At 46.6% G+C, this 24519-nt stretch overlaps 1 protein-coding gene across 1 annotated transcript in view; it reads left to right on the top strand.

Annotated features, from left to right (window-relative positions):
• SF3A3 (splicing factor 3a subunit 3) overlaps nucleotides 1–23419 on the top strand; it is a 373604-nt gene extending 350185 nt beyond the window's left edge. Inside the window, exon 17 of the mRNA XM_069622664.1 lies at nucleotides 22262–23419. Within this exon, the coding sequence (XP_069478765.1) occupies nucleotides 22262–22339 (78 nt within the window). The 3' untranslated portion in view covers nucleotides 22340–23419. The remainder of the gene's footprint in view (nucleotides 1–22261) is intronic.
• The last annotated feature ends 1100 nt before the right edge of the window (nucleotides 23420–24519 follow it).

Here is a 24519-nt window from a genome sequence, read left to right as displayed (position 1 = left end):
GCCGTCCCCTCTAATAAGGATCCTCTGTTATTGCTAATGGGTCTTTGACCCTGCGATAGAAAAGGACTGATGGGCGATGCGTGGGGCAGAGCCAAGGTGGGCGGGGTTATAGCCGCGTGCCGGGCCCTGCGCAGTAAAGAGAGGAGGGATACATATTTTTAAAAAAGATTTGGATGCTTTTTACAAAGTGCTCCGGTCCCGTCCCACAGGACGGAGAGATGTCCCATAAGTATGGAGGAAAGGGGACTATGGACTAGGAGTAAGATGGTCACTACAGTGAGTAACCTGGTAAAAATGTGTGGTATCGCTAACTTGCTCAGTCAGGCTAGCTTTCACAATCGGGCTAAATGTGAGATCGCTAATTTACACAGTCAGGCTAAATGTGAGATCGGTAACTTTACACAGTCTGGTTAACTTATACAATCTGGCTAAATGTTAGATATTGCCAATTTACACAACAGGCAAAATGTGAGATATCGTTAACTTTACAGAGTCAGGCTAGCTTGCACAATTAGGCTGAACGTGAGATATTGCTAACTAGCACAATCAGGCTAAGTGGTATTCGAGAAAGGATAATATGATATGAGATGGGGTCGGACACTTTAATAGTGAACAGTGATTGTTGGTCCCTTTTTCCAGGCCTCGCCTACCCGATCTGTCACTACCGGTTGACAGCTGTCGGGTCCCCAGCCTAACACGGGCCAACACGGTCTGGAGCAGCTTCTTCCACAGGTGCTGTCCTTTGCCTTGAGGTCCTTAGCCGTAATGGGCTGCCCTGGGGGTGTCGTTAATAAGGTCTTCAAGGTCAGTGGTGGCTCTGCTGGGCGCCAATCAACCAGCAGAGGTCAGAGAGGCAGAGGCGCTGTTCTAAAGAGAGGCAAAAGCCATGGAGAGAGACCTGCCCTCCGCTGTTTGCTTGCAGAAATGTTTGACAAGCAGAGAGTTGGAGTAGCGGAGGGCTCGAGCAGGGAGGTACTTGGGGAGGGACAGATGGAGATAGCGTGGTCCCAGGCCCCAGAAAGCCTTGTGGATGATGCAGAGGGTCTTGAATCTGATCCATGCTGGTACTGGCCGGTAGCCAGTGGAGGGATTTTCGGGCTGGAGACGGTCCCTGGGCTGGAGGCCAGGGATAAGTCTTGCAGCCCTATTCTGGATTAGCTGAAGGGGGTGTAGAGAGGAAAGGGGGGGATTGAGGAAGAGGCTGTTGCGGTGTTCCAGCCTAGAGAGGACCAGAGCTCTGGAGACGTCCAGCTTCTGGGGAAAGTGAGAATGCCTCTAAGGAGGTGAAGCTGGCAGTGGGTCTTCTTGGCCAGGTCTAAGATGTGAGGAGTAAAGGGAGATAGCCGTGTCAACGGTGACCCCAAGGTTTTTGGCCTCCCAGGATGTGGAGGGTAGAGGGCCCAAGGAGGCCTCCCAGAAGGAAACTAGGGAAATGGTGTGAGTTAAAATTAAGTATGATGGAGGCAGGGACCCACTCGGGGAAAATTAAGGCCACTTCACCTCTGGGCCGGTTGGGCCTGATTTTGGAGAGTTTCTTGTAGCCCCCTTTGTAGGGGACTCTGAAGATTTCCTGCTTTTGTAGGGGCCTCTGGATGCCCACATAGTTTTAGCCGAATTCGAACTTCTGAAGACAATGCACTCTATGATGGTCAAGGGTCCCCGTGCATTGGGATTGTGCAGCCTTTGTAAGTCACAGCAAGTCGAGGGTTACCCAAAAATGAAGCTTGTCTTAAGGCTAGTTGGTCCCAGCAGCCCAAGAGAGGAAGCCGTCCCGTACAGGTCTTCCCAGTCTGAACAAAAACGGGGTCAGCACAGCTGCAGGGCTTCACCGGGTACTTTGTGATCCAGGAGGGTGCTGCTGGCATCTCTTCATGTCATCGTTTGATGGTGTCCTCCAGTTGTCGACTCTGCCTCTAGTCCCAAAAACCTTGCCTTTTAAACAAGTTCCCATTCATTCACAGCCCTAGGCTCTCAATCACTCTGCCGGGTGACTGTCCTCCTGGACAGCCAGCTGGCCAATCAGAACTGGTTTCTCTCGGGCACACCTAGAGACAAAGGATATGGAGGTTTCGGGACCCTCCCTCAATTCCTGCTTTTCCAGACACGCTGGAGCCTGGGCGGGCTTCAGGGCTGAAGCCTGCTAAAGGCAAAATGAACGAAGGACTCAAACCTGATTTAAACAGTAAAAGTCCAGAAGGAACTGACCAGCAATAGCGAAAAGAGGACGGCATTTTGAGAAAATTGTCACCCTTGGGCGTTGTACTGCAGCTGAGGATTCAACCTGCAGATTCATGGTACAAGGTAGTAAAAAAGAAACCACTGCCACCAGCTATGCAAGTTAGTGTAACAGAATGTTACATGAGACGTGGAATAAGGCGTTATTATGTAGCCACCCAACACTCCATATAGGGTGGCGTGTGCTGGACCCACACAAGAAAAGGTAAGGAGTCATCCTTCTATTCTTGGAAACAGTAGTTACCCCAAGAAAATGTGGTTAAACATGAAGATAAGTCCAAAGGACTTCTCAGTGACACTGTACACAAGGTGTTGTGTGTCACAATGAAAAAAACAGATGCCTATGGAATTTACCAGACTCCATTAAACAATAAGAAATGCACAAATCCTAGTCAGAAAAAACGCATGCGAGAGTGAGAACAAAAGTTCCACTCACTCAGGAGTTAAAATGAGAAATCCCTGAATCCAGCAAAAGAGCTGGGGGTCTCTATGGTTAAAGGGAATTGGTACAGAAACAAAAATTCTCCCTAACGGGCGGTAACTGGGGCGAACAGGACATTAAGCATATAGTCTGTATAAACATCTGCCAAAAGTGGTTTAGATTTCACAAAAAACATTTTTTTTATAATCTTTAGAGGAACATAAAAAAATAACTTCAGGAAACCTGTCAAAGTGCAGGGTGCCCCCTAGTAGCTTAGCCATTCGATTGTTGTTGGGAGTTGCACTGAATTGTAAGCTTTTTTTTCCTTATCGGGTTATCTTTTGACAGAGCTTTGAAGGCCAATACAATCTGTATTGGAACTTGTATAGGGATGTTTCAAAGAGCAGGGTCTTGAGATGTGAGCAAACATAGCCCCATCCTTGATTTCTTTGTTCTCCAGCATGGGGTCTGGCATGGATTCACATGCTCATTCATGTTCCCCATTTTCAGGCTGGGAATCCTCAGTAAAAGAGAAAACAGTTTGTTAGGCAAAGTTTGAATGAAGTACCCTCTGGGAACACTACAGACAACTATGACTACAGGTATAGGCAACCCAACCTTTGGTATAAGCTTGTACTACACAGTTTTAGGAGTGGTTGTGTTGAGCAGCCAGGCTTATCTCAAGAAGGGAAATGTGAGCTGTAGTGGAGTTGCACAAAGATTCACAGTTAAAGGTATTGAAATAAACTCTTACACTCTGGGTTTCTTGCATAAACAATTATTAATTTATCAGTCAGTTATAAAGCCTTCCTCAGAAGGGAGCAATAGAATAGTAACACACAAATATACTTCAGTACTGTACACTTTGATATTCTGAATAAGACCCTTTTGGGAAAGCCTACAGACACAACCTACACCCACAGGTGACTTCAGTAACAAGGGTGCTGGGGACATTAATATCTTGCTGTTGGCATTCAGAACACTCAGGCAAAGGTTATTAGAACACAAATATTCTTAAGCCGTGCAGATACTTTTAGAGTTCTCTAGAAGAGTCATTCAATAGGCTAAGCCAAAGTCAATGGTCAAAAGTCTTGGATAGGATAAAGCACTTCTAGTAAGTAAATGGAAAAGTCTTTGCACAAGTTCTTAAGAGTCTTTGATGAAAAAAAGAATCAAATGTAGAACCACAAGCTGATTAGACTTGTGAGTTGTAGAAGTTACAAGCGCTTGTACAGTGGTAAGTTCTCTTGGACTTGTTTTACAGTACCTTGGTAAAGAAGAAAAGATGCAGCTGATGAAGTCTGTTCCTGTGCAGCTCTGCAGATCTCACTGTTCATGGGCATCAGTCGTGGGCACAAGATGGAGGACGTCGGGGGACTCCTGCAATGCACTTGGGACTGTCAAAACCCGCAACCGGCAAACTTCAGTGGCTGTTTTGCATTTCAGCTACCGCAAATAGCAACAACGCAGTTCCTGGCTGCCAAGGTGGATTGTCCTTGCTTCTCCAGTCCCGCACTCTGCTGAGGGGGCTCACGCTTGGTCAGTCTTGTTTCGTGGGAGTCCAGAGGATCTTCCAAAAGCTTTAGGCCAGCTTAAAAGTAAAGCCCACCATCTGGTGTCCCTCTCCCTGGCTATACGGTTTCCTGCAGCAACTCTGAGGAAATTCAACCAGATGGGTGTCCAGGTGGCTTACTTTGGAGTTGATTGGTCCCACCAACTCAAAGGGAGAAGTCGTCCTTGCAGGCGCTTCTCGACGATGCGAACTTGGCTTTTCGGCACTGCAGCAGGGCTTCACCAGGCAAACCAACGGTCCAGGAGTTGCAGCAGACGTCCTCTTCAAGCTCTTCTTCGGTTCCTTCGTCCATTGGTCGACACTGCCTTCCAAGCCTTGCCTTTTTATACAGTTTTCTCCCATTCATTCCAGCCTAGCTGTCACTCACCCAGCAGTGTGGCTGTCCTTGCCGGACAATCAGCCAGCCAATCACTGCAGAGTGCATTTGGGTCTCCTAAGAGATTAAGCACAGGGAGTTTTGGGCACCTCCCTTACTGCCTGTCTTCCCCAGACACTCTGGAGCCAGAAGCCGGTTTCACTCCTGAAGCCCGCCAAAGGCGAAATGAACAAAGAGACCAAACCTGGTTTGCGCAGAGAAAATCTCTAGAAGGACCTTTCCACAAAGTCCTGGCGAAAAAAGACCGGGGACAATTTTGTCAAAGATGGCTCTGCGCCATTTTGAAAAAGATGGCTGCCGCGGTTAGCGTTACTGGAGCTGTGAACAGCCGCGGTAAATGCAAACCATGGTAGTTGGGAACAAAACCACTGCCACCAGCCATTTTGTGAGGAAAGGGTAACATAAAAATGTTACATGAACTCCTCCAGCACTCTATTGTAAAATCGCATTGTACTTGCTAGACTCAGCAAACCCTAAGTAAAGTCAATTTCACTTCTCTGCTCTAGGAAACAGTTTATCCTAGAGAAGGTATTTAAACCTTGGGAAATCTAAAAGACTTCCCTGTGCCACTGCAATGAAGGTGCTGTGTGACACAGTGTAAAAGATGATGCCTATGGAGTTTGTCACACTCCATAACAAGAAACACAGAGGTAACATTATCATTAAAATGTTATGTTAAATGAATTTCTAAAGCGCAACATTCACCCAGAGGCATCTTGGCGCTACAGTAGGAAGTAAGGTGCAGCAGTACTTGAACAAATAGGTCTTCAGGTCACAGCGGAAAACCAGATGGTTTTCGCTGGCGCGGAGACCGAAGAGAGTGGGGGGGGAAAGGGTGTAACACTCTCTCCAGGTTAAAGTATCAAGTCCTCAAAATCCAGCAAAGTTGCTGGGGGTCTCTAAGGTGGAGAGAATAAGCACATTTTTGAGAATTCTCCCGAACACAGTTTCACTTTTGTTTATAAACTGTCGTTCTCCTATAAACGAATCACTGAGCTCTGGGTCATACTGCCCCAGCCAATGACTGCCCTCTCCCTGGTTTGGAGTCCTCGTGTTTCGCTCTTCGTGCTTTCTGCATTTTGTTCGTGTTTCTTGGTAGGAAAACTGTTCATGGTTCAATTGAGCATGTGTGCTCCATCGCTTATCATTCCGATTAACGGGGATCAGTTTTTCAGCATCTTTCTTCGCCCCTCAAGGGTAGAAATTGCCAAGTGTTTATTCTTGTTAGCTTCCAGAGGTCCATCAGGCCTACACCACGCCGGATCATGTCTGAGGAGAAGGTTGGAGCTTCCCTCTTCAAGCTGTGCACCAGCTTCAGTTTGCGGAATGTTTTCACGGACGGCAAGCCTTCCCAGTGCCTGTATTGTCTACACTCGACGCACAAGGAAGAAGATTGTGAGATCTGCCGTGGCTTCTCTAAGCGCACAATGAAGGATCGACACATCCGGCTGGTGACGTAGCTCAAGGAAAGGGCCTCTGCCCCGGGTGGTTCACATGGACATCCGGATCCAGCCAACCAGAGCGGGCTTCGAAGTCCTTTTGAGGGTGCTCCATCTGTGGGGGCCCAAGACAAGGCCAAGCAGAGCGAGTCTGCTTCCGTCGGGGTCGCGGCGACAGCGGATCCCGCGACGGTAGGGCGCGTTCAGTCTGTCTGCCTCCATGTCCAGCCACCGCTCCTGCTCTTCGTCCAAGAGAAGGTCAGCTACCCCAGGGAAGCTGCAGGAGAAACCGGAGAAGGCCAAGCAGGACAAGGTCCAACCTGCCTATGAAGGCCCAGGTGATCCATGCCAAAATACCCTATTCCATCGAGATGGTTGCTGCTGCCCTCTCCAAGGCGAAAGGGGCTGGCCGGGCCAGTGTGCCCCGGTTGCATTCAGAGTGGCTCTTCCTCCCAAGTCGGAGGCTTAATCCAAGCCTGTAGAAAAGGCTCAGGCGAAAAGGATGCCGGAACTTAACCCGAAACTGACCCCTCTGGACCTGAAGAAGGGTGGTGGCAGGGGGTTGGGTGGGGGGGGGGGCTGCTCTAGAACTCCAGGGCACAGACATATCTTTGTCCGACAAGGAGGAGATACTTTCCATCCACACCATCCCGGAGGATGGTGGGGATGACAACGGCGATGAGAACATCGATGGGGATGACGACAAGACGCTTGGCCAAGCGACCCTGTTCCCAGGTGTCTCATAGAGACCTGTCGCAGGGTATTCTCTCGACCCTCCACATGGTGACAACGGGGCAACCGCCACCGAAGAAAAGGAAGAGACACAGTACACCTTCATTGCTCCCCTCCCCCTAGGGGGATAAACGGGGCGACGACCGACACAGACTACAGCAGGATGTCACCGCCGCCAAGGGCTTCTCTGACGGATGAAGTGGGATCCTTCCATTCCTTCATCGCCCGTGCGTCAGAGCTTTTCCAGCTCACTCCGGAAGAGGAGGGCTCCCTGTACCAGCGCCAGGAGGTGAAAAGACCACCATCCTGTCGGTACCGCTCCTGGACGACGTCGTCTAACTGTCTTCATCATCTGCACCCCCCGGACATGGAGATGAAGAAATTGGATTCCATGCATAGAAAGGTAATCTACTCTGCGGCAACGACGGTCAAGGCGGCGGACGCCTTAGCGATCGTGACCAGATACGACCGGGAGCTTTGGTGCAAGATGGCTCCACTCCTGGATTTCCTCCACGAAGACAAACTGGTCGAGGCTTTGGAGATCCTTCAGGAGGGCGAGGTGGCGTCGGACCATGCCATCACTGTGGCCCTGTACATTAGACACAGGTTTCCGCCAGATGAGAAACGGGGTTTGCCTTCGTTGTTGTGGCTGGCTCAAGGCCACCAGCTTTAGAAAAGATGTCCAGATGCGGGTCCTAGACATGCCGTTCAACAGAGACCTTTTCTCCAGGCCATCAAGACCAACACGGTGAAGGCCCATGCCTTGGGCACATAAACAGCACTGTCCGTCCTTTCGTTCCTCAGTAGGGATCTCTAGCAGGTCTTCGAAGTGTTTCAGCGGGGGCTCATCCTCTTACAGCGGTGCGCTGGCCTCCAAGCAGGACTGAACCGGCCAAGACGTCTGGCCCCCACCAATGCACCCCAGTGGGAGGCCGCTGGTGAACTTTGTCAGCGTTTGGGAGACCCTCTCCACTGATCAATGGATGCTGGACACACTCTCGCCCACGGACACACTTTGGTATTTCAACGGAAGTGCCCGCGGATTCCACCGGTGGCCTAACAGGAACAACACATACGTTAGGGCCATGTTAAGAAAAGGTGCGATAGAGCTGGCTCCAAAGTGACTCTGGGGCTCCAGAGTTTACTCAAGATACTTTCTCTTAAGAAAGAAGACCAGGGGCTGGAGGCCCATTCTCGATCTACGACTACTCAACTACATAAAGTCCTTGAAGTTCAGGATGGTCACGCTGCAGCACGTCCTGGGCCAGCTGGAGGAGGGAGACTTTGTCATCGTTGGAGCTAGAAGCTGCGTACTTCCGCTTCCCCATACACGAAAAGCATTGCAAGTTCCTGCGCTTCGTCATACAAGGGAAGCATTACCAGTTCAAGGCTCTACCCTTCAGACTAAAGTCAGCACCCAGAGTCTTCACCAAGTGCCTGGCTCCGGTGGCGGGCCATCTATGTCTACAGGGGATTCATGTGTATCCTTACCTTGACGACTGGCTTATCCGGGCTAAGTCAAGGGACATTGCCGTTGAGCACACTGGGAGGACCGTTCGGCTGCTGATGGACCTGGGGTTCTTGGTGAATTATGCAAAGTCCTGATTGACCCCATCGCAGGACACGCTGTTCTTGGGAATCTAGGCTCGACAGTGCCATTCCTGGTGGCACCATTAGAGAAGAAGGTAGCGGCCATCTTGGGCAAAGTGCAACGGCTGTTGGCACTGAAGATCGCCGTGGTGAGGTCCATCAAGTCGCTGCTCGGCATGTCATGTATATACCTGATCCGGCTCTGCAGATTGCATGCGCCCGCTGCAGGAGGTCCTGGATGCCCGTTGGATCCAGGTGTCCGGAAGCTTCCATGACAGCTTTACCCTTGACGTAGAGTTCCGTCGAGCGATAAGGTGGTGGGGCATGCGCTCCAACATCGCCGGAGGCACGGACTTCGAGAGCCCCCCATACCAGGAGACTGTCACGACGGACGCTTCCCTGGAAGGATGGGGATCCCACACCGGTCGTCTTCACGCCAGAGGCCTGTGGCTGCCGGAGGAGAAGATGCTACACATCAATGTACTGGAACTATGGGCAGTGATTTGGGCCCTCAAGTCGTTTCTGCCGTCCTTCAAGGGCAAAGTGGCAAGGGTCTTCACAGACAATACCACCATGATGTTTTACATCCGGAAGCATGGGGGCGCAAGATCCCCAACGCTCTCCAAAGAGGCACAGGCGTTGTGGCACTTGGGCGTCACCCAGGGGATGTTCCTCGTTCCGTTTCACCTGGCGGGCGTGAAGAACACAGTTGCTGACTCTCTGCAGAGAGCTGCACTCTTGCCACGAGTGGGAGCATAAGCAGGATCAAGTTGACATTTTTCCTCCAGTGGAGCAGTCCCCAGATTGATCTGTTTGCGATGGCGGCAAACACCAAGTGCCGGAGGTTCACCAGCAAATTTCCCCAGCCGGGGTGCATGGGGGACGTATTCTCCATCCCTTGGGAAGGCCTGTTTCTATACGCCTTCCCTCCGTTGCCACTACTGCTACGAGTCATCAGTCAACTCAGACGGTATGGGTGCAGGATGATCCTCATCGCACCAGCGTGGCAGAGGCAGATCTGATACCCGGACCTTCTCGGCATGTCAGCATCCCCTCCAGTCAAGCTGCCAGTGGTCGCAGATCTTCTCGCCAGGGAGGGAGGCGCAATTCTACACCAAGACCCAGGTTCACTGAATCCGAAGGCATGGCTCCTGCAGTGTTAGAGTTTGGTGGTTATGAGCTGCCGGCGAACTGCAGAGAGGTCCTTGCCAGGCCCAGAGCGTCATCGACTATGAAGTGCTACAGACACAAATGGAAGCGCTTTGCGACTTGGTGCTGGTCACAAAAGATTAACCCTCTGAGGGTCACGGCTTTCCAAGTTCTTCCGTACATGTTGTCATTGGCTAAATCGGGCTTGCGCACGCCTCCATCAAGGTACACCTGGCGGCTATCTCTTGCTACACCCAATCTCCAGGACGGTCTTCCCTTTAGTCACACCGTTTAGTCAAAGAGTTCATCAAGGGACTGTTAGTTTGTTCCCGCCGGTGAAGGCTCCGGCCACGGCATGGGAACTGAACGTGTTGTTGACTCGGATCATGGGAGCTCAAGTTTCTGTCTTGGAAGAACACTTTCCTCATCTGCATCCCCTCTGCCAGAAGTGTAGTTGTGATCCAGCCCCTGTCCTGCAAGCAGCCTTATTTTACTTTCCATGAGATGCGGGTGGTGCTACGGACGCACCCCTCCTTCATGCCCAAGGTCCTGTCGGAATTTCATCTCAACTAACCCTTGGTGTTGTCTGTTTTCAGACGCCTTCATCGCCGGCTGAGAAGACTTTGCACTCTCTGGGTGTGGCTCGAGCTTAAGTTTTATATGGCCCGCACAGAGTTTCCGGAAAACTGCTCTGCTTTTTGTTAACTTTGGCCCTGTGAACTATGGGAAGACCCTGTCCAAGGCTTCCATTTACAGGTGGCTCTCCGGCTGCATCACTCATTGTCACCGGTTGGCAAACTGACCGCTGCCTGGCCGTCCAAGAACCATTCTACCAGAGCGATTGCTGCTACGACGGCATTCCTTTCTGGTGTGCCACTGCTGGACATTTGCAGGGCTGCTACGTGGAGGTCGACTCACACCTTCACGACATTCTACTGCGTCGACAGGGATTCCAGGGGTTGGGGGGCGGGGGGTCCAGTGTCTGCCAAGCAGTGCTGCACACCCTGTTCGCTTGAAGGTGTGCCTGGTGAGGAAGAGATTGCTTCTGTTGAGCCTTGCCACCTCCCGTGGTTGTGTAGTTATGTACTGCTGTATATTGTTCATGAGCATGTGAATCCATGCCAGACCGCATGTTGAAGGAACAAGTTACCTACCTGTAACTGTTGTTCTCCAGCAGGAGTCTGGCAAGATTCACGTGCGAACCCTCCCGCCTGCCCCTCTGCGGCTCTTCACTTGGTCCTACTGCCACTTTACGTACTACCAAATCTGAAGATGGCTGACAGAGGAGGTGCTTGGGGAGAGGGCAGTCAGTGGCTTGGCGCAGTATGACCCAGAGCTCAGTGATTGGTTTATAGGAGAAAGACAGTTTATAAACGAAAGTGAAACTGTTTTTTCTTTTACTGAGGATTCCCAACCTGACGGGGAATATTCATGAGCATGTGAATCCATGCCAGACCCATGCTGGAGAACAACAGTTACTTGTTCCTTTTCATTGGTTGATGTTTTTTTTTTTTAAGCAGAGTAGTAGTTCCTAGTGGCTGAGGATGCCATCTGGGTTCTGTATCCAAAAGTTGTAAAGCCTGCCACCGATTTCCCATAGAGCTAAATGCGGTCTCATACAAAGTGCATCCATTTCTGAAATAATGGCGTTAATATTAAATTAATGAACAAGTGGGAACTACTAAAGCCGACAAGCTAACCATTCCTACTCTAACACCTATCCACCTCTCCTCTCTTCCTCTGAGACTCAACTTCTCTACTCTTCATTATGTCATCAACTGAACATTGCACTTTGGAATGCTCAGTTTGTTTGTTTTTATTATTTGTAAAGCGCACCTAATCCGTGGGTAGCAGGGCGCAAGCAACAAGAGGAGTGTGCAACTTAAGTTACAGAGCACGCAGTAAATGAATCCAACTAGGTTACAGTCTTGGAAGCATCAAACATTATAGGTGAATATACATTGTTACAAGTTGTGGATAAATCTAATCATGGAGGTGAGAAGATATACATTTTTACACAATTGACAGTAGGCGCGGCAGTGGAAGTGATTAGATGTCCTAGCATTGGATGTCATGTTCCTTGATCCAGCGGATGGTATTGGATCTGAATTGTGGGTAGGTAAGGTCTTCCCTAAGAGAAGGTGGTAAAGAATTCCAAAATTGGGCTGCTTTGACAGGAAAGCTGTTCCCTCCAGACATGGTACGTTTGAATCTAGGGACAAGGAGGAGGTTTGAATTGGCCTTTCTAGAGGGGCGGCATGAAGTTGGTCTGGTGAATCTCGTTATCAAATATTGAGGGGCCGCTTGGTGTAGGCATTTATTGGTCAGAGAGACCGATTTAAGGAAAATGTTATCTTTTGTAGAGAGCCAGTGGTACGATCTTCTAGTCTCTGAAATATGTGCGTTCCTCGGGAGGCTTAGGGCTGCTATTAAGGCATTGTTCTGCAGGGTTTGGATTTTATTTGTAATGTATTTGTTACTGCCTATGTATAACGCGTTGCAATAATCCAACTTGGATAGGATCAATGCTCTGGCTAGAGTGATGCAGTTGTTTGAGAGGAATGGTTTGGATGCCCTAATGAGTTTACATGTATATGATGTAGCGGAAGCCATGGCATTAACTTGTTTTTTGAAGGTGAGCGTTGAATCCAGATAGAATCCTAAGGTTTTTCCCTCCTTAGCTACGGTAATGATGTTGTTGTCAATGACAAAAGAGGAGTAGTTTTGACCTAATTTATTGAGGTTAGGTGCGCGGTGCCTAGGATGAGGAGTTTGTCTTGTCATCATTCAGGCATAGACCATGAGAGGCCATCCATGCCTGGATAATGAGGTACACACGATTTACAAAGGCCAAATCCTTGTCATAATCCCCCGTCAACGGGATGAGGATCTGGGTATCATCCGCATATTTTGTGTAGGTGATACCCAGGCCATCCAGATCATCGAAAAGGGGATTTGTAAAAATGTTGTACAGGGTAGGGGAGACGCAAGAACCCTGTGGCACACCACAGGTAATGGGCATGGGGTCAGCGGCAGCTGAACGGGGAAAAACTTGCATAGTGCGGTTATTGAGGAAGGACTGGATCCATTCAGTTGCCTGCTGTGATAAGTGAGCTGCCGACTGTAAGTGTGTGCAGAGGATCTCGTGGTTGACTAGATCAAATGCGGCTGAGAGATCGAGAAGTAACAGAAGTGCTGTCTTGCCCTCATCTCTCAGCGCATCTCTCTGTGCCTTGAGATCTATAAGCGCAGTGTCTCCTGTGCGGAGGTCTGAAGCCTGACTGTCAGACTCCTAAGAGGTGGTTGAGTTCAAGGTATTGAATTTGTTGGTATGCTATTTTATCAAGGACTTTGAGAAGAAACAGCGCTGTAGTGATGGGACGGTAATTAGTAGGGATGGCCGGGTCTAGATTTGTTTTTTTAAGGAATGGGTGGACCCAGTATTGTTTCAGGTGGTTAGGTATGGTACCAGCTGGAAAGGATGCATGTATTAGTTTAGTGATAAATGGAAAGAGTTCTCGGGGTGCATCCTTTATCAGTTGTGCAGGGCAAATGTCCCCATGGTAATTCGAGGGTTTGAGTGCAAGAATAACTTTTTCAATCTCTTTAGTAGAGACTTTACTGAAGTTGAAGAGGGGGGTGGGCACAGGAGGTAGCGCCCAGGTAGGTTGAGGAGTAGAGCTGGTGTTACTCAAATTAGAGATGGGGAGAAGGGAATCTTTTTTATTACTGATTTTAGTTTGCAGAGAAGTAATTTTATTAGCAAGCACTTTGTGAATATCTCTGCATCAGTTTTTGTCCTTGATGCAGGAGTCAGGCGGCTGAATGGGAGTTTCTATTTCTTTCAGAATTGAGAAGAGCTCTTTGGTATTAAATTTTGCTTGAGAGATTCGAAGGTTATAAGAGGTTTGTTTTGCAAGGATAATTTCTTTTTTGTACTGGGAAGCTAAATTACTTAGGTTTATCTTATTAATTTCAGATGGATCTGATCTCCAGATTTTTTCATAGCGTTGTTTCTCCTGTCTGATAGCTTTACAGTGAGGGGAGAACCAATTGTTCACATGTTTGCAAGGTTTGCTCTTTCTCACTTTGAGAGGTGCTATGGCATCAAGGGAGGATAGCATTACTTTATTGTACAGATCTACCATAGTTGAGGGATCCATATGGTCGGGAATAGCGTTAAGAGTAGGTAGGATCATAGGAATAATGTTTTCAGGAGTGATATTTCTCTTATTTCTAGTTGGGACAGCTGGAGCTAAACTGTTAGGTTGCAGCGATGGTATGGACTCTAGGTAGAATGTGATCAGGTGATGATCAGACCACGGCTGTGGAATTATGGATGAGACTGTGTGGGCAGTTGTGCACAGCTAGCCAGTCCAAGGTTCTGCCTTTGATATGGGTAGGAGCTGTAATTTTCTGAATGAAGCCTAATTCTTCTAAGGTGGTGTTGATTATATTTGCATCAGTGTCTAACGGGTCACGAAGACCAAGGTTAAACTCTCCTAATATGATGCTTTGGGAGGAGTTCTTGAGATTATACGATATGATATTTAAGTCATCTTCAAAAGATCCTAATGGACCGGGAGGTCTGTATATTGGGTGAATGGATGCAGTCTGCGCATTAGATAGCGTTAACTTAGCCGTTAGGGATTCACAAGAGCTTATGTTGTGTGGTGGTGAGAGAATCACTGATAGGTTAGTTTTGGCTATAATGGCAAGGCCGCCTCCTCGAGAGGTGGTGTGGTCGAGTCTTAGGAGGGTGTAGTCGTCTGGCACGGCTAGCATGATTGCTGGGCCGGCTGCTGGGTGGAGCCAAGATTCAGTAACAGCTAAATTTTCGTTGTGTAGTAAGTCGGCTATGCCGGTAGCATGGGCTACCATTGAGCGTGCATTTATAAGAGCAGCTCTCATTCCAGACTGAACTGGTTTCAGGATTGCTAGTTGTGTTTTAGGTTTGCATTTCAGGGGCAGGATAGGTTCTCGGAACAGTCTGCTGTTAAGTTGGAGTGGGTGTCGGTGATGGTTTGAATTAAGCAGGCTGCGAGTGGCATTGCTGTGTGCTAGTTTGGTTGGAGGGTCATAGAGCCTAGGTAGTCTGGCACGTAATTTAAGGTTCCTCTGTGAAACAGTACATGGTATGGTAATCATAGCAGCCTGTTTGAGAGCATTCTGCTCTGGCGCAGGTGGGGGTGGATTAAGGAGCATAGTGTGGTCATGTAGGCTAGTAATGTTTAGGAGAGTTCTTAGTAAGACAGTGTAAAGCATTGGGAAATACATTGTATACAGAGAACTGGTAAGGACTCAGGCAAAGTATGGAGGATGTCTGTGCATAATAGCATAGGTGTAACACAGGCAAATGTAGGGACCAACTGCTAATCAGTGGAGGCTGGGCAAGTATCGCACAGGGTGTAGAAGCAGTCTAGGGCTAGTAGCGTCTAAGGCAATTAAAATTTAAGGTATCAGACATATGGCACATTGGCACTTGGTGCACTGCAGCAGTTGCTAAATAAGTACCGCATCAGGTAGGCTACACGCAGAGTATTCTGGCATGCAGGTGAGGCAAATTAATAGAGAATGCTTTGGGTGTATAAAGGAGTCTAAATACCATAATAGTAATCAAGTAGGCATATAAGGTGCTGTTGTATCGAGGCTAGAATACTAGGCATGTGTAAGTAAAAAGAGCTGTATATGCACAAGCAGTTGAACATCTAGAATCAATTATAGCAATCAGGGCTAAAGTAGGGCCAGTTACAGTATGCATAAACAGTAGATCAACTAGATTCGATTTTTCTGCAATCAGGGCTAAAAGGTAGTAAATATACAACAAGGGGCAATAGTCAGGCAAGTTACCGTAGTCTAGTCTAAATGCAGTTACTAGGAAGGCAATCTAGATGCAAATTTAAATGGTCAAGCTGAATCTGGGATACTCTGAATGCAAATTGCTGATTTAGTTGCTAGTGTGGCCAAAAGTCAAGCAGGTGGTAGCAATCTAAATGCAGTTATTAGGAAGGCACTCTAAATGCAATTGTAAAAGCAGTCCAGCAGAATCAAGAATACTTTGAATGCAATTCACTAATATGACTGTTAATCGGGACCGTTTCAAACAATCGACATGCTGTTTGCTAGGCAGGCAGTGTAAGGGCAATTTTTAAAACAGTCCAGCAATGTTTTTGCACTCTATGTCGTTTTCTGGTGTACCACAGACGAGCATGGTAGTAGAAGACAGTAGGGACATGTAACTAGGCGTTGTGCCGCAATGTTAGTGCAGTGGGAGTTTAAAAGTTACCTGGTGTGACAGACAGGGGTCTGGCAGACGGCAGACACAGGCACAAACGGGCATCTAACAGGTGCTGGCCTTGTTGCAGTGGGCCGGCTTAGCCTGCCGGCGGCCAATGGGGAATCGGGTAGGCACGGCAGCCTATGGGTGCTGGAGCCTCAATAGGCACTGTGGTTAGGCAGTAGGGAAGCGGTCGGCCATTTTGGAAATGCAAGTACCTCGTGTACTTGAATGGCGATTTTAGTGCAGCAGCTATTTCAATTTAGTTTCGGTTGATGTAGGCTGTACAGTAGCCTTTCCTTCCTTTAAGAATAACGCGGATCGGTAGCAATTGCGGATGCAATTATTAGGCAGGCAATTTTAAGGAGATGCGCTACGAACTTAGCGCTTACCTTATTAGCAATGGTGAAATGGTCATGGTGCCCGCCGGGTGCCTGTTGCTCCTGCAAGGGCGGGGGCTGGTCCTGGGAGCGCCTGCTCTTAGGGCTGGCAATACGAGTGAATCCAGGCATCTACAGTGATTCTGAAGTTAACAATCGTATGCTCTCACTCCAGTCCTATGGCCTACACCAAAAAATAAAGATCCCCACTAGCAAAGATGGACATATCTTGGACTGGGTGTTGTCCCATTGCCTATTCTTGACCCACCTGCAAGTTATGACTTGCCCTGATCATTGCCTTATTTCCTTCCTTCTGAACTCAAACCCTTGTGCTGAACACACTGTCAGGAATATTCGCAAGATTACCCTCACTGCCTTCAGTGAACTTGCCCAACCCATGTTGGAAAGCTTGCTATCTTCATGCTGTACTACTACTTAAGTAGATCAGTACAAAGATATTGTCTCTTCTGTTACAGATACTCTTCCCCCCCCCCTCTCCTCTATTAAAACTGTCAAGACTGAAACGATCACAATCATGGTTCTGTGATAAGTCTTGGCCTAAGAACACAAAAAAGGAAAAAGGAGCAGGCTTGGCGTAAGAATTAACCTTGCCTCTTATCATAAAGCCGCCACTGACTATAAAACTACCCTCTTGGCTGCCAAACATGACTTCTATGACAAGCGTATCAGTAATGCGAAGTCATGTCAAATAACCTTTTGCCATTCTACAAGACTTTGATGGTAAGGCCAACTCCTTCTCTGCCGTCACTAAAAGTAATCCGTGGTAGCTAAACATTCAATTGGGCTTTAATGACAAACTTAATCTTCATCGCAATAAAATTGCTTCATTACAATCCAAACTATCCAACCCTCATTGCACTACGTATGAGGTATCTTCTCCTTGCCTATTGGATACCTCAATCCCTACTTTTAACTTTAAAGAGATATCAGAAGCTGAGCTTTACGATATTGTTCAACACCTCAAGCCATCCCCCTGCCCTGATGACATCTGTCCCCCTGCTAAGATCCGGGACGTTTTCAGCTGCCTAGCCCCTCTCGTTAGCAGACTGGTTAATTCTTCTTTTACTAACTCTATTGTTGCCTCTTCTCTCAAAAATATTTGGACATCCCCAGTCTTGAGAAAGGCTACTCTTGATCCTGTCTCTGTGGATAATTATCACCCCATTACTAATCTCACCTTCCTGTTGAAAATGCTGGACAAAGTCACATACCTAATTATAGCAACACATTGAAAATAATAATCTACTGGACTCAATACATTCCAGTTTACGTGCTTTACATGGCAACGAGACAGCCTTGGTTGCCTCAAAAAACAATTTATGGCACATTGTTCACTCGGGACAGATTGCCCTCTTGATGCTCCTAGATCTCTCTGCGGCCTTCAACATTGTTGATCACTCACTGCTGCTGGAGAGACTAGGAACCATCACAAAGTGCTTCAATAATGCCTTTGTGTACTCTGCAACGCCTTGCGTAATCACATCCTAGATACTCTGCCTTTTAACATCTCCGGAGTTACAATTCAGATCAGTCCCTGGGTTAAGACCCTTGGCGTATATCTAGATGCCAGTCTAAATATGAACAATCATGTCGGCTAGCTGGAGGCCTCCTGTGCCTATACCACACGCCTCATTAGGCAAATTAAACCTTTCTTATCCACCTCTAACACGTTGCCCTTGATGTCGCTTTGGTCAATTCAAAACTTGACTCTAGCAATTGCCTTCTGGCTGGTAAATCTGTCTAACCTGGCTTCTTTACAGGTTGTGCAGAACAATGCTGTTTGAGCTTTATGTGGTATCTCAAGAAGGAACCACTTCACTGAAGCTTGCATCCCCCTACATTGGCTTCCTGTTAAGCACTGCATTACATATAAGGTATTGTTCCTCACCTATAAATTCCTTACTGACAATGCGCCATCCTATTTGAAAGAAAGGTTTGTTTTCACAATCTTGAGCAACCATGATACAAGCTTACTTGCTTCAGAGGCACAAGCTTTGATTTTGTTGCTCCACGCTTTTGGAACTCCCTTCCTGTTTCTCTGCGTATTTGTCCTGCGTTTTCCTCTTTTAAGAAATCTCTTAAAACATTTCTTTTTTTTTTTTTTTTTAAATTATTTGTATTTAACCAAATTGATTTTTACAAAAAAAAGAAATTGTAGGTCCACACTTCGTAGAAGTAGAAAAAAAAAGATTTAGCAATTTTGCCGTTTGGTACATTTCTTTTTTAATTCCAACAACTAGAGCTCACGAGTTCCTGGCATCACCCTGGTACTTCTCCGCGGCTCTTTCCGTCTGACTTCTCTTATTTGCTGTGCACTGAGGCCTATGGGCAAGTTGCGCCTCATAAGAAATAATTAACATTAGCATTGGGATACTGCATCTCTGGAAAGTCACAGCATGTCGGGGGATTGCCCAAATTGAAGGTGGTCTTGAGGCTAGTTATTCCCACCAGCCTAAGGGAGGACTTTGTCCATGGTGGATCTTCCCTTTTGATGTGAAAACTGGGTCAGTACAGCTGCAAGGCTTATCCGGTGTGTCCACGGTCCTGGAAGGTGCTGCTGGCATATCTGCTAGTCTTCTGCTTCCGATTCCTTGTTCCAGTGGTCGACTCTGCCTGTGGTCCCAAGTCCTCACCTTTTATGCTGGAACCCATTCATTCACACTCGTAGAGCTGTCAATCACCTGGGGGTTGGCTGTCCAGCCAGCCACCCAGTTTAAGAACTGGTTTCAGCCAGGCCTACCTACAAAGAACAGTGAGGTTTCGGACTCCTCCCTCACTTCCTGCCTTCACAGACTCGCTGGAGCCTGGATAGCTTCACAGTGTGTTAGGCGAAATTGTATGCAGTACCCTTTGCTTGCACTAAAACAACCCTGACCTCCTGGCAAAAGGAACCCAACCTTTGGTATAAGTCTGTACTACACAGGTTGGTAGCGTGATTGAGCAGCCAGGCTTATCGTAAGGGGGATCAATTTGAGCTGTAGGGGAGTTACATAGAGATTCAGTGACAAGTATTCACATAAACTCTTACACACAAGGTTTCTTGATTAAACAATTGTTAATTTAACAGTCAGTTTGAGTAAGCCTTCTTCAGAAGAGGCAATAAAATAGTAACTCACAAATACACTCCAAAATAAACACTATTAATATTTCTAAATCATTAAGTGCCCTTTTGGGATGGCGCACACACTTCCTACACCCTAAGGTGACATAAGTAACTAGGACACTGTGGACATTAATATATCACCTTTTGCATTTAGAACCGGACAAAGTTTGTCAAAGAAAAAAGTTATTAGAACAAAACAAGAGATCTCACAAATATTCTGAAGCAGCTAAGTACTTTTTGTAACCCCCAATGCAAAGTTAGTGAACCCCTTCCTGGAAGGAAGACCAAACACAATGTCAGAGAGAAGAAGAGTCATTCAGGGAGCCAGGTTAGGCCAAAGTCAATTGAGCAAAAGCCTAGGTGAGCTGAAGCACTTCTCAGATGTAGAAAAAAGTCTTGCACAATGTTTTTAGAGGTCTTTGTAGAAAAGAAGAAATCAAAGTAGGGCCACAAGCTGTTTAGGCTTGTGAAGTAAAGAAGCTGTTAGCAACTCTACAGAGCAACCGAGACAGGTCTCAACAGACAACAAGTGAGGTCACACAACAAGAGGCAAGTTCTCTTAGACTGTACAACTTTGGTTAGACGAAAAGGGCTTTGGCTGGCTTTGTTCCTGTGCAGCTCTGCAGATCCTGTGTTCCTGGACCTCAGTCGTGGGGACAAGAGGGAGGACGTAGAGCACTCCTGCAACGGGACGATCGGCGACAGAAAAGGAACAACTTCTATTCAGTGGCACTTCAAGGTTTCAGCTCCTTGTCTCACTCTTGGCTGTTTGAGATGGGCTTTCCTTGCATCTGGGGTCCAGCACTTTGTTGAGGTGGCTCAGGCCCGGTCAGTCCTGCTTCCTGGGAGTCTGGAGGATCTTCCTGGAGTTCTTGGCCAATTTAAAATCAACGCACACAATCTGGTGTTCCTCTCCCTGGCTATTTGGTTCCAGCAGCAACTGCAGTGGAATTTAAACCAGCTCCGAGAGGATGTCAAGGTGGCTTACTTTGGAGTTGATTGGTCCCACCAAGTCAAGAGAAGAAGTCGTCCTTGCAGGGCTTCTCTAGTCAAGGCAAATTCGGAGCTTCAGCACAGCAGCAGGGCTTCACCAGGCAAACCAACGGTCCAGGAGTTGCAGCAGGCGTCTCTTCCAAGTTCTTCTTCGGATTCCTTCGCCCAGTGGTCGACTCTGCCTTCCAAGACAAAAAGCCTTGCCTTTTTATGCAGGTTTCTCCCATTCTTTCCAGCCTAGCTGTCAGTCACCCAGCAGGGTGGCTGTCCTTACCGGCCAGCCAGCCAGCCAGCCAATCACCTAAGATTGCATTCCTGTCTCCTACGAGACTGAGCACAAGGAGTTTTGCACCTCCCTTGCTTCCTGCCCCTGCTAGACACCCTGGAGCCAGAGGCGGGCTTCGCTCATGAATCCCGCCAAAGGCAAAATGAACAAAGGGACCAAACCTGGTTTGGCACGCAGAGTAAATCTCAAGAAGGACCTTTCAACTAAGAAATGGCAAAAAAAGACGACCAGGGCCCTTTTGACAAAAATGGCACCCTTGGGTGCTTTACTGTAGCTGCGAACGCAGCCCGTGGTAAACGCACACCATGGTAGTTAAAAGTAAACAACTGCCACCAGTCATTCATCGAGGAAAGGGTAACATAAAAATGTCACATGACAAAGGGGACACTAAGTAACCCCATCCAGCATCCTATTATAAGATGGTGTGTGCTGGGTCTAGAAGGTTACAAATGTAAGTAAAGTCAATTTCACTTCACTGCTCTTGGAAACAGTAGTTTATCCAGGAGAAGGTATTTAAACCTTTGGGAAATCTGAAGGTGCTGTGTGTCGCAATGTAAAAGATGATGCCTATGGAGTTTGTCAGGCTCATAACCAAAAGAAACAGAGTTCAAATCACATAAAAATACATGAGTGGGGGAAAAAAGGGTCTCGCTCTCTCCAGGTAAAAAAAAATCAAAGTCCTAAAATCCAGCAAAGTTGCTGGGTGTCTCTAAAGTAGAGCCGAATTAGCACATTTCTGAGAAATCTCCCTTACATGACTGAGGCCCGCCAAAGGTAAAACTCACAAAGGACTCAAATCTACTCTACTTGAGCCTTGAAACACCTGTTTATAGGCGCATTACAAATAACCAATTAATTAAAGGATGGAAGAAAAGCCCAGTAGGAACTGACAAACGACAAATGGCAAAAAAAGACAGTGGCCATTTTGAGATAATGGTTTCCCATGGGTGCTGTACTGCAGCTGAGAAATCAGCCTGCTAGTAACCTGCACAAAAAATAGTAAAAATTAACCTCTGCCACCAGCCATTTAAGTTGGTCAGTGTAACAAAATGTTATGAGGAGTGGGGGAAGGAGTTCAATGTAAAAGCCCCCCCCCCCCCCGTCCCAACACCCCAGATAAGGTGGTGTGTGCTGAACCTTCAAATGAAAGGGTAAAATAACATTGATCTTACTATTCTTGGAAACTGTAGTTCTAGCAAGAAAATGTAATTAAACAAAGAAGTCCAAGGGACTTTTCTGTGACAGTACTCATTGAGTGCTGGGTGTCAGAAAGCAAAAAGCAGATGCCTGTGTAAAACGCATGGAGTTTACCAGACTCCATAAAACAGTACAAATAAAAATCTGTCAGAGAAAAAGAATGGGCGAGTATGGAAAAATATTCCACTCAGGAGATTAAAATGAAAAAGTCTAGAGTCCAGCAAAAGTGCTGGGGGTCTCTTGGGTTAAAGGGCATTAGCACAGACTGAAAATTCTCCCTAACACACCCACACTGAACAGAGATTATGTCTTTGTGCTCATTACAATTTCATCCCTCTGCCTCCCTGCAATTTCTCCCCCTCTGCGACCAGCAGCAGGTTAGGTGGTCCGTGTTCTGCGGGTGTGCAAGAAAGTTTGAAGATAATTTAGTGTTGTGTGATCTAGAATTTAATATAACTAAAAGTGAAATGTAATTTTACTTTTTTTCAGGAGGAATATGAAGACTCCAGCGGCAATGTTGTAAATAAAAAGACCTATGAAGATTTGAAGCGACAAGGCCTCCTGTAAATGTCTCTCGTTCTGCCATTCCCAAAGGACATCTTCCAAGTAGACAGTTCTCGTGCCACAAGTTCACCGAATGGAAAAGATTTTTCTCTGCTCCTCGGAACATGGGATCCTTCTACGACTGCTTCTGTGCTCGATTCATTTATTTTTGTGACTACATAACAGTGTAAATTGACAAATACAGTAATGTCTTAAGATCTGTTTGATTTTATATTAAAAGCCCCAAATATTGCTTTTGGGAGAAGTGCCATTTTTGACACACAAAGGTAACTTTTATTTGCACACATACATGACTGCTCCTGGCTGATAGACCAAGGTTGTTTTCTTCTAGTAGAAAACGATTGGGATTGCCCACCAATCCTGATACAACCTACTAGAGTACAAACTACAGTGTATTCTTTGAAACTGTATTCTGTCAAATGGAATTGGCCTTTGAGTTTATTGAATGTTTAAATTAATTTGCCATGGTAAATGGCAGTGTTTGTGTATACCTAGTTTACTCACAATTCTGCCAGAGTAACACGTTTATATACCATTATTTTGAGGTCATACATACACAAGGCCAATCTCTGTAGGTTGTTGGTGCTAGAGGTAATATGGACTGGAAAGACTCGTTGTTGCAGTGGTGCTACAGCACGTAAAATATATTTTAAAGCTTTTTTTAATGAAGAAAAGTGGGATAAAGTGAGTTTATTTTTAAGAACGCTTCCACCTTGAGCAGTGTTTGCAGATCTTGAAACTACTTCCTGTTCGTGTTTTTTTTTGTTTTATTTAAGACCGCGTATGAGAGTAGTGTGCAATGGAGTATTGTTTGAGGCTTAAGGTGGCAGTGCAAAGAGAGGGCTGATGGGGTGGTATGGGGGTTCCCCTGAAAATGTTACACCAGGTAAAAGGAGGGGTTTTAAAATGAAGTAAACAAGGACACTTTTTCATCAAATAAGAAAGGAAATGACCTTTAGGGTAGTTCCTTTTCAAGTATTGAAGCACAGCCAGTGGCGTTCCAATCAATTTGTAATTTCTGTAAGTAGGCAAATAATAGCAACAAAAATAAATTGTGTACGAATTCTCCGTACAAAAAACACATGATGGAGCTCTTGTATTGTTACTGCCTAACCAGACGAATAACTTAAAGGTACAAATATTTCATTTTAATTTGAATGATTTACTAGGTGCAAACAGGATGGATTACAATAGGTCCTTTTTTTTTTTTTTAAACTAACACCTTTTTTCTTGCTTAATACCCATATTGAGAACAAGTGCCTTTTCGTTGTAAAACACTTTCAATTAGCATAAACCTTATAATTGTAATAGTTTATTTGTAAAGCGCTTATACACAAGTGAAGTGCTTCAAAGCGGGAAGGGAACACAGTCGTCATTCTTAGGCCTTGAAGATTCCGAATGATCGAACAATAACTAGCATACTAAGCCGGAGGCAATTTTTATTTTTTTATTCTTGTCTTAACTGTTTTAATACAATTTTTACAAGTTTTGAAAGTTCCTTATCTTGTCCTTTAGTTAACATTTTTTTATTGATTGTATCACGTCACTGGTGTGAATTTTTGTTATTTGTCACATTTCCATTGAGCTAGTGACCAATGTATCCAAACCCAGGCCTTGCAGGTATCGTACCACGGCGATAACACTTTTCGTTGTCTTTCCACTCATCAAATGGTTCCATCAATATGTTTCATCAAAGATATAAGCGTCCTCAAATAGGTGGCCCATATGCGTTCGCCTATTAGTGGTTGTGCCCTTAATAATAATAATATGGCATTTATATAGCGCTGCGAACCCTCGGGTATCTGAGCGCTGCTTATTATTGCCCACGATGTGTGGTGCTCATTTATCGACCTTGGAAGGATGAAAGGCTGAGTTTGGCCCCGCCGAGATTCGAACCTGCGTTAGCAGGATCTGCACGGATGTGAAAGTGAGCGCTCTACTCGCTGTGCCACTTGACCGGCCTTACATGACAGGAGGAGGTGCCTTACTGTTTCCACTTAATCCTCTTACAGAATAGGCATGTTAGTTGTGGAACATCCTCTTATCGCTAGGATCTCATTTGCTTTTAATAGGTTAAAAGGGGCTCTCAAGATTATTGATCTAATACTCTTTTAATCGGAAACTTTGACAAGTATTCAACCGTGATGTTAACCTTTTGGGAGTTCGGTGGGTGGTGCTGGGTA

The sequence above is a fragment of the Ambystoma mexicanum genome, chromosome 11, assembly GCF_040938575.1.
Source record: "Ambystoma mexicanum isolate Mex_15411 chromosome 11, UKY_AmexF1_1, whole genome shotgun sequence".
Taxonomy (NCBI): Eukaryota; Metazoa; Chordata; class Amphibia; order Caudata; family Ambystomatidae; genus Ambystoma; species Ambystoma mexicanum.
Note: the sequence above shows the minus strand (reverse complement) of the source record. Positions and strands in the feature narration are given on the sequence as shown.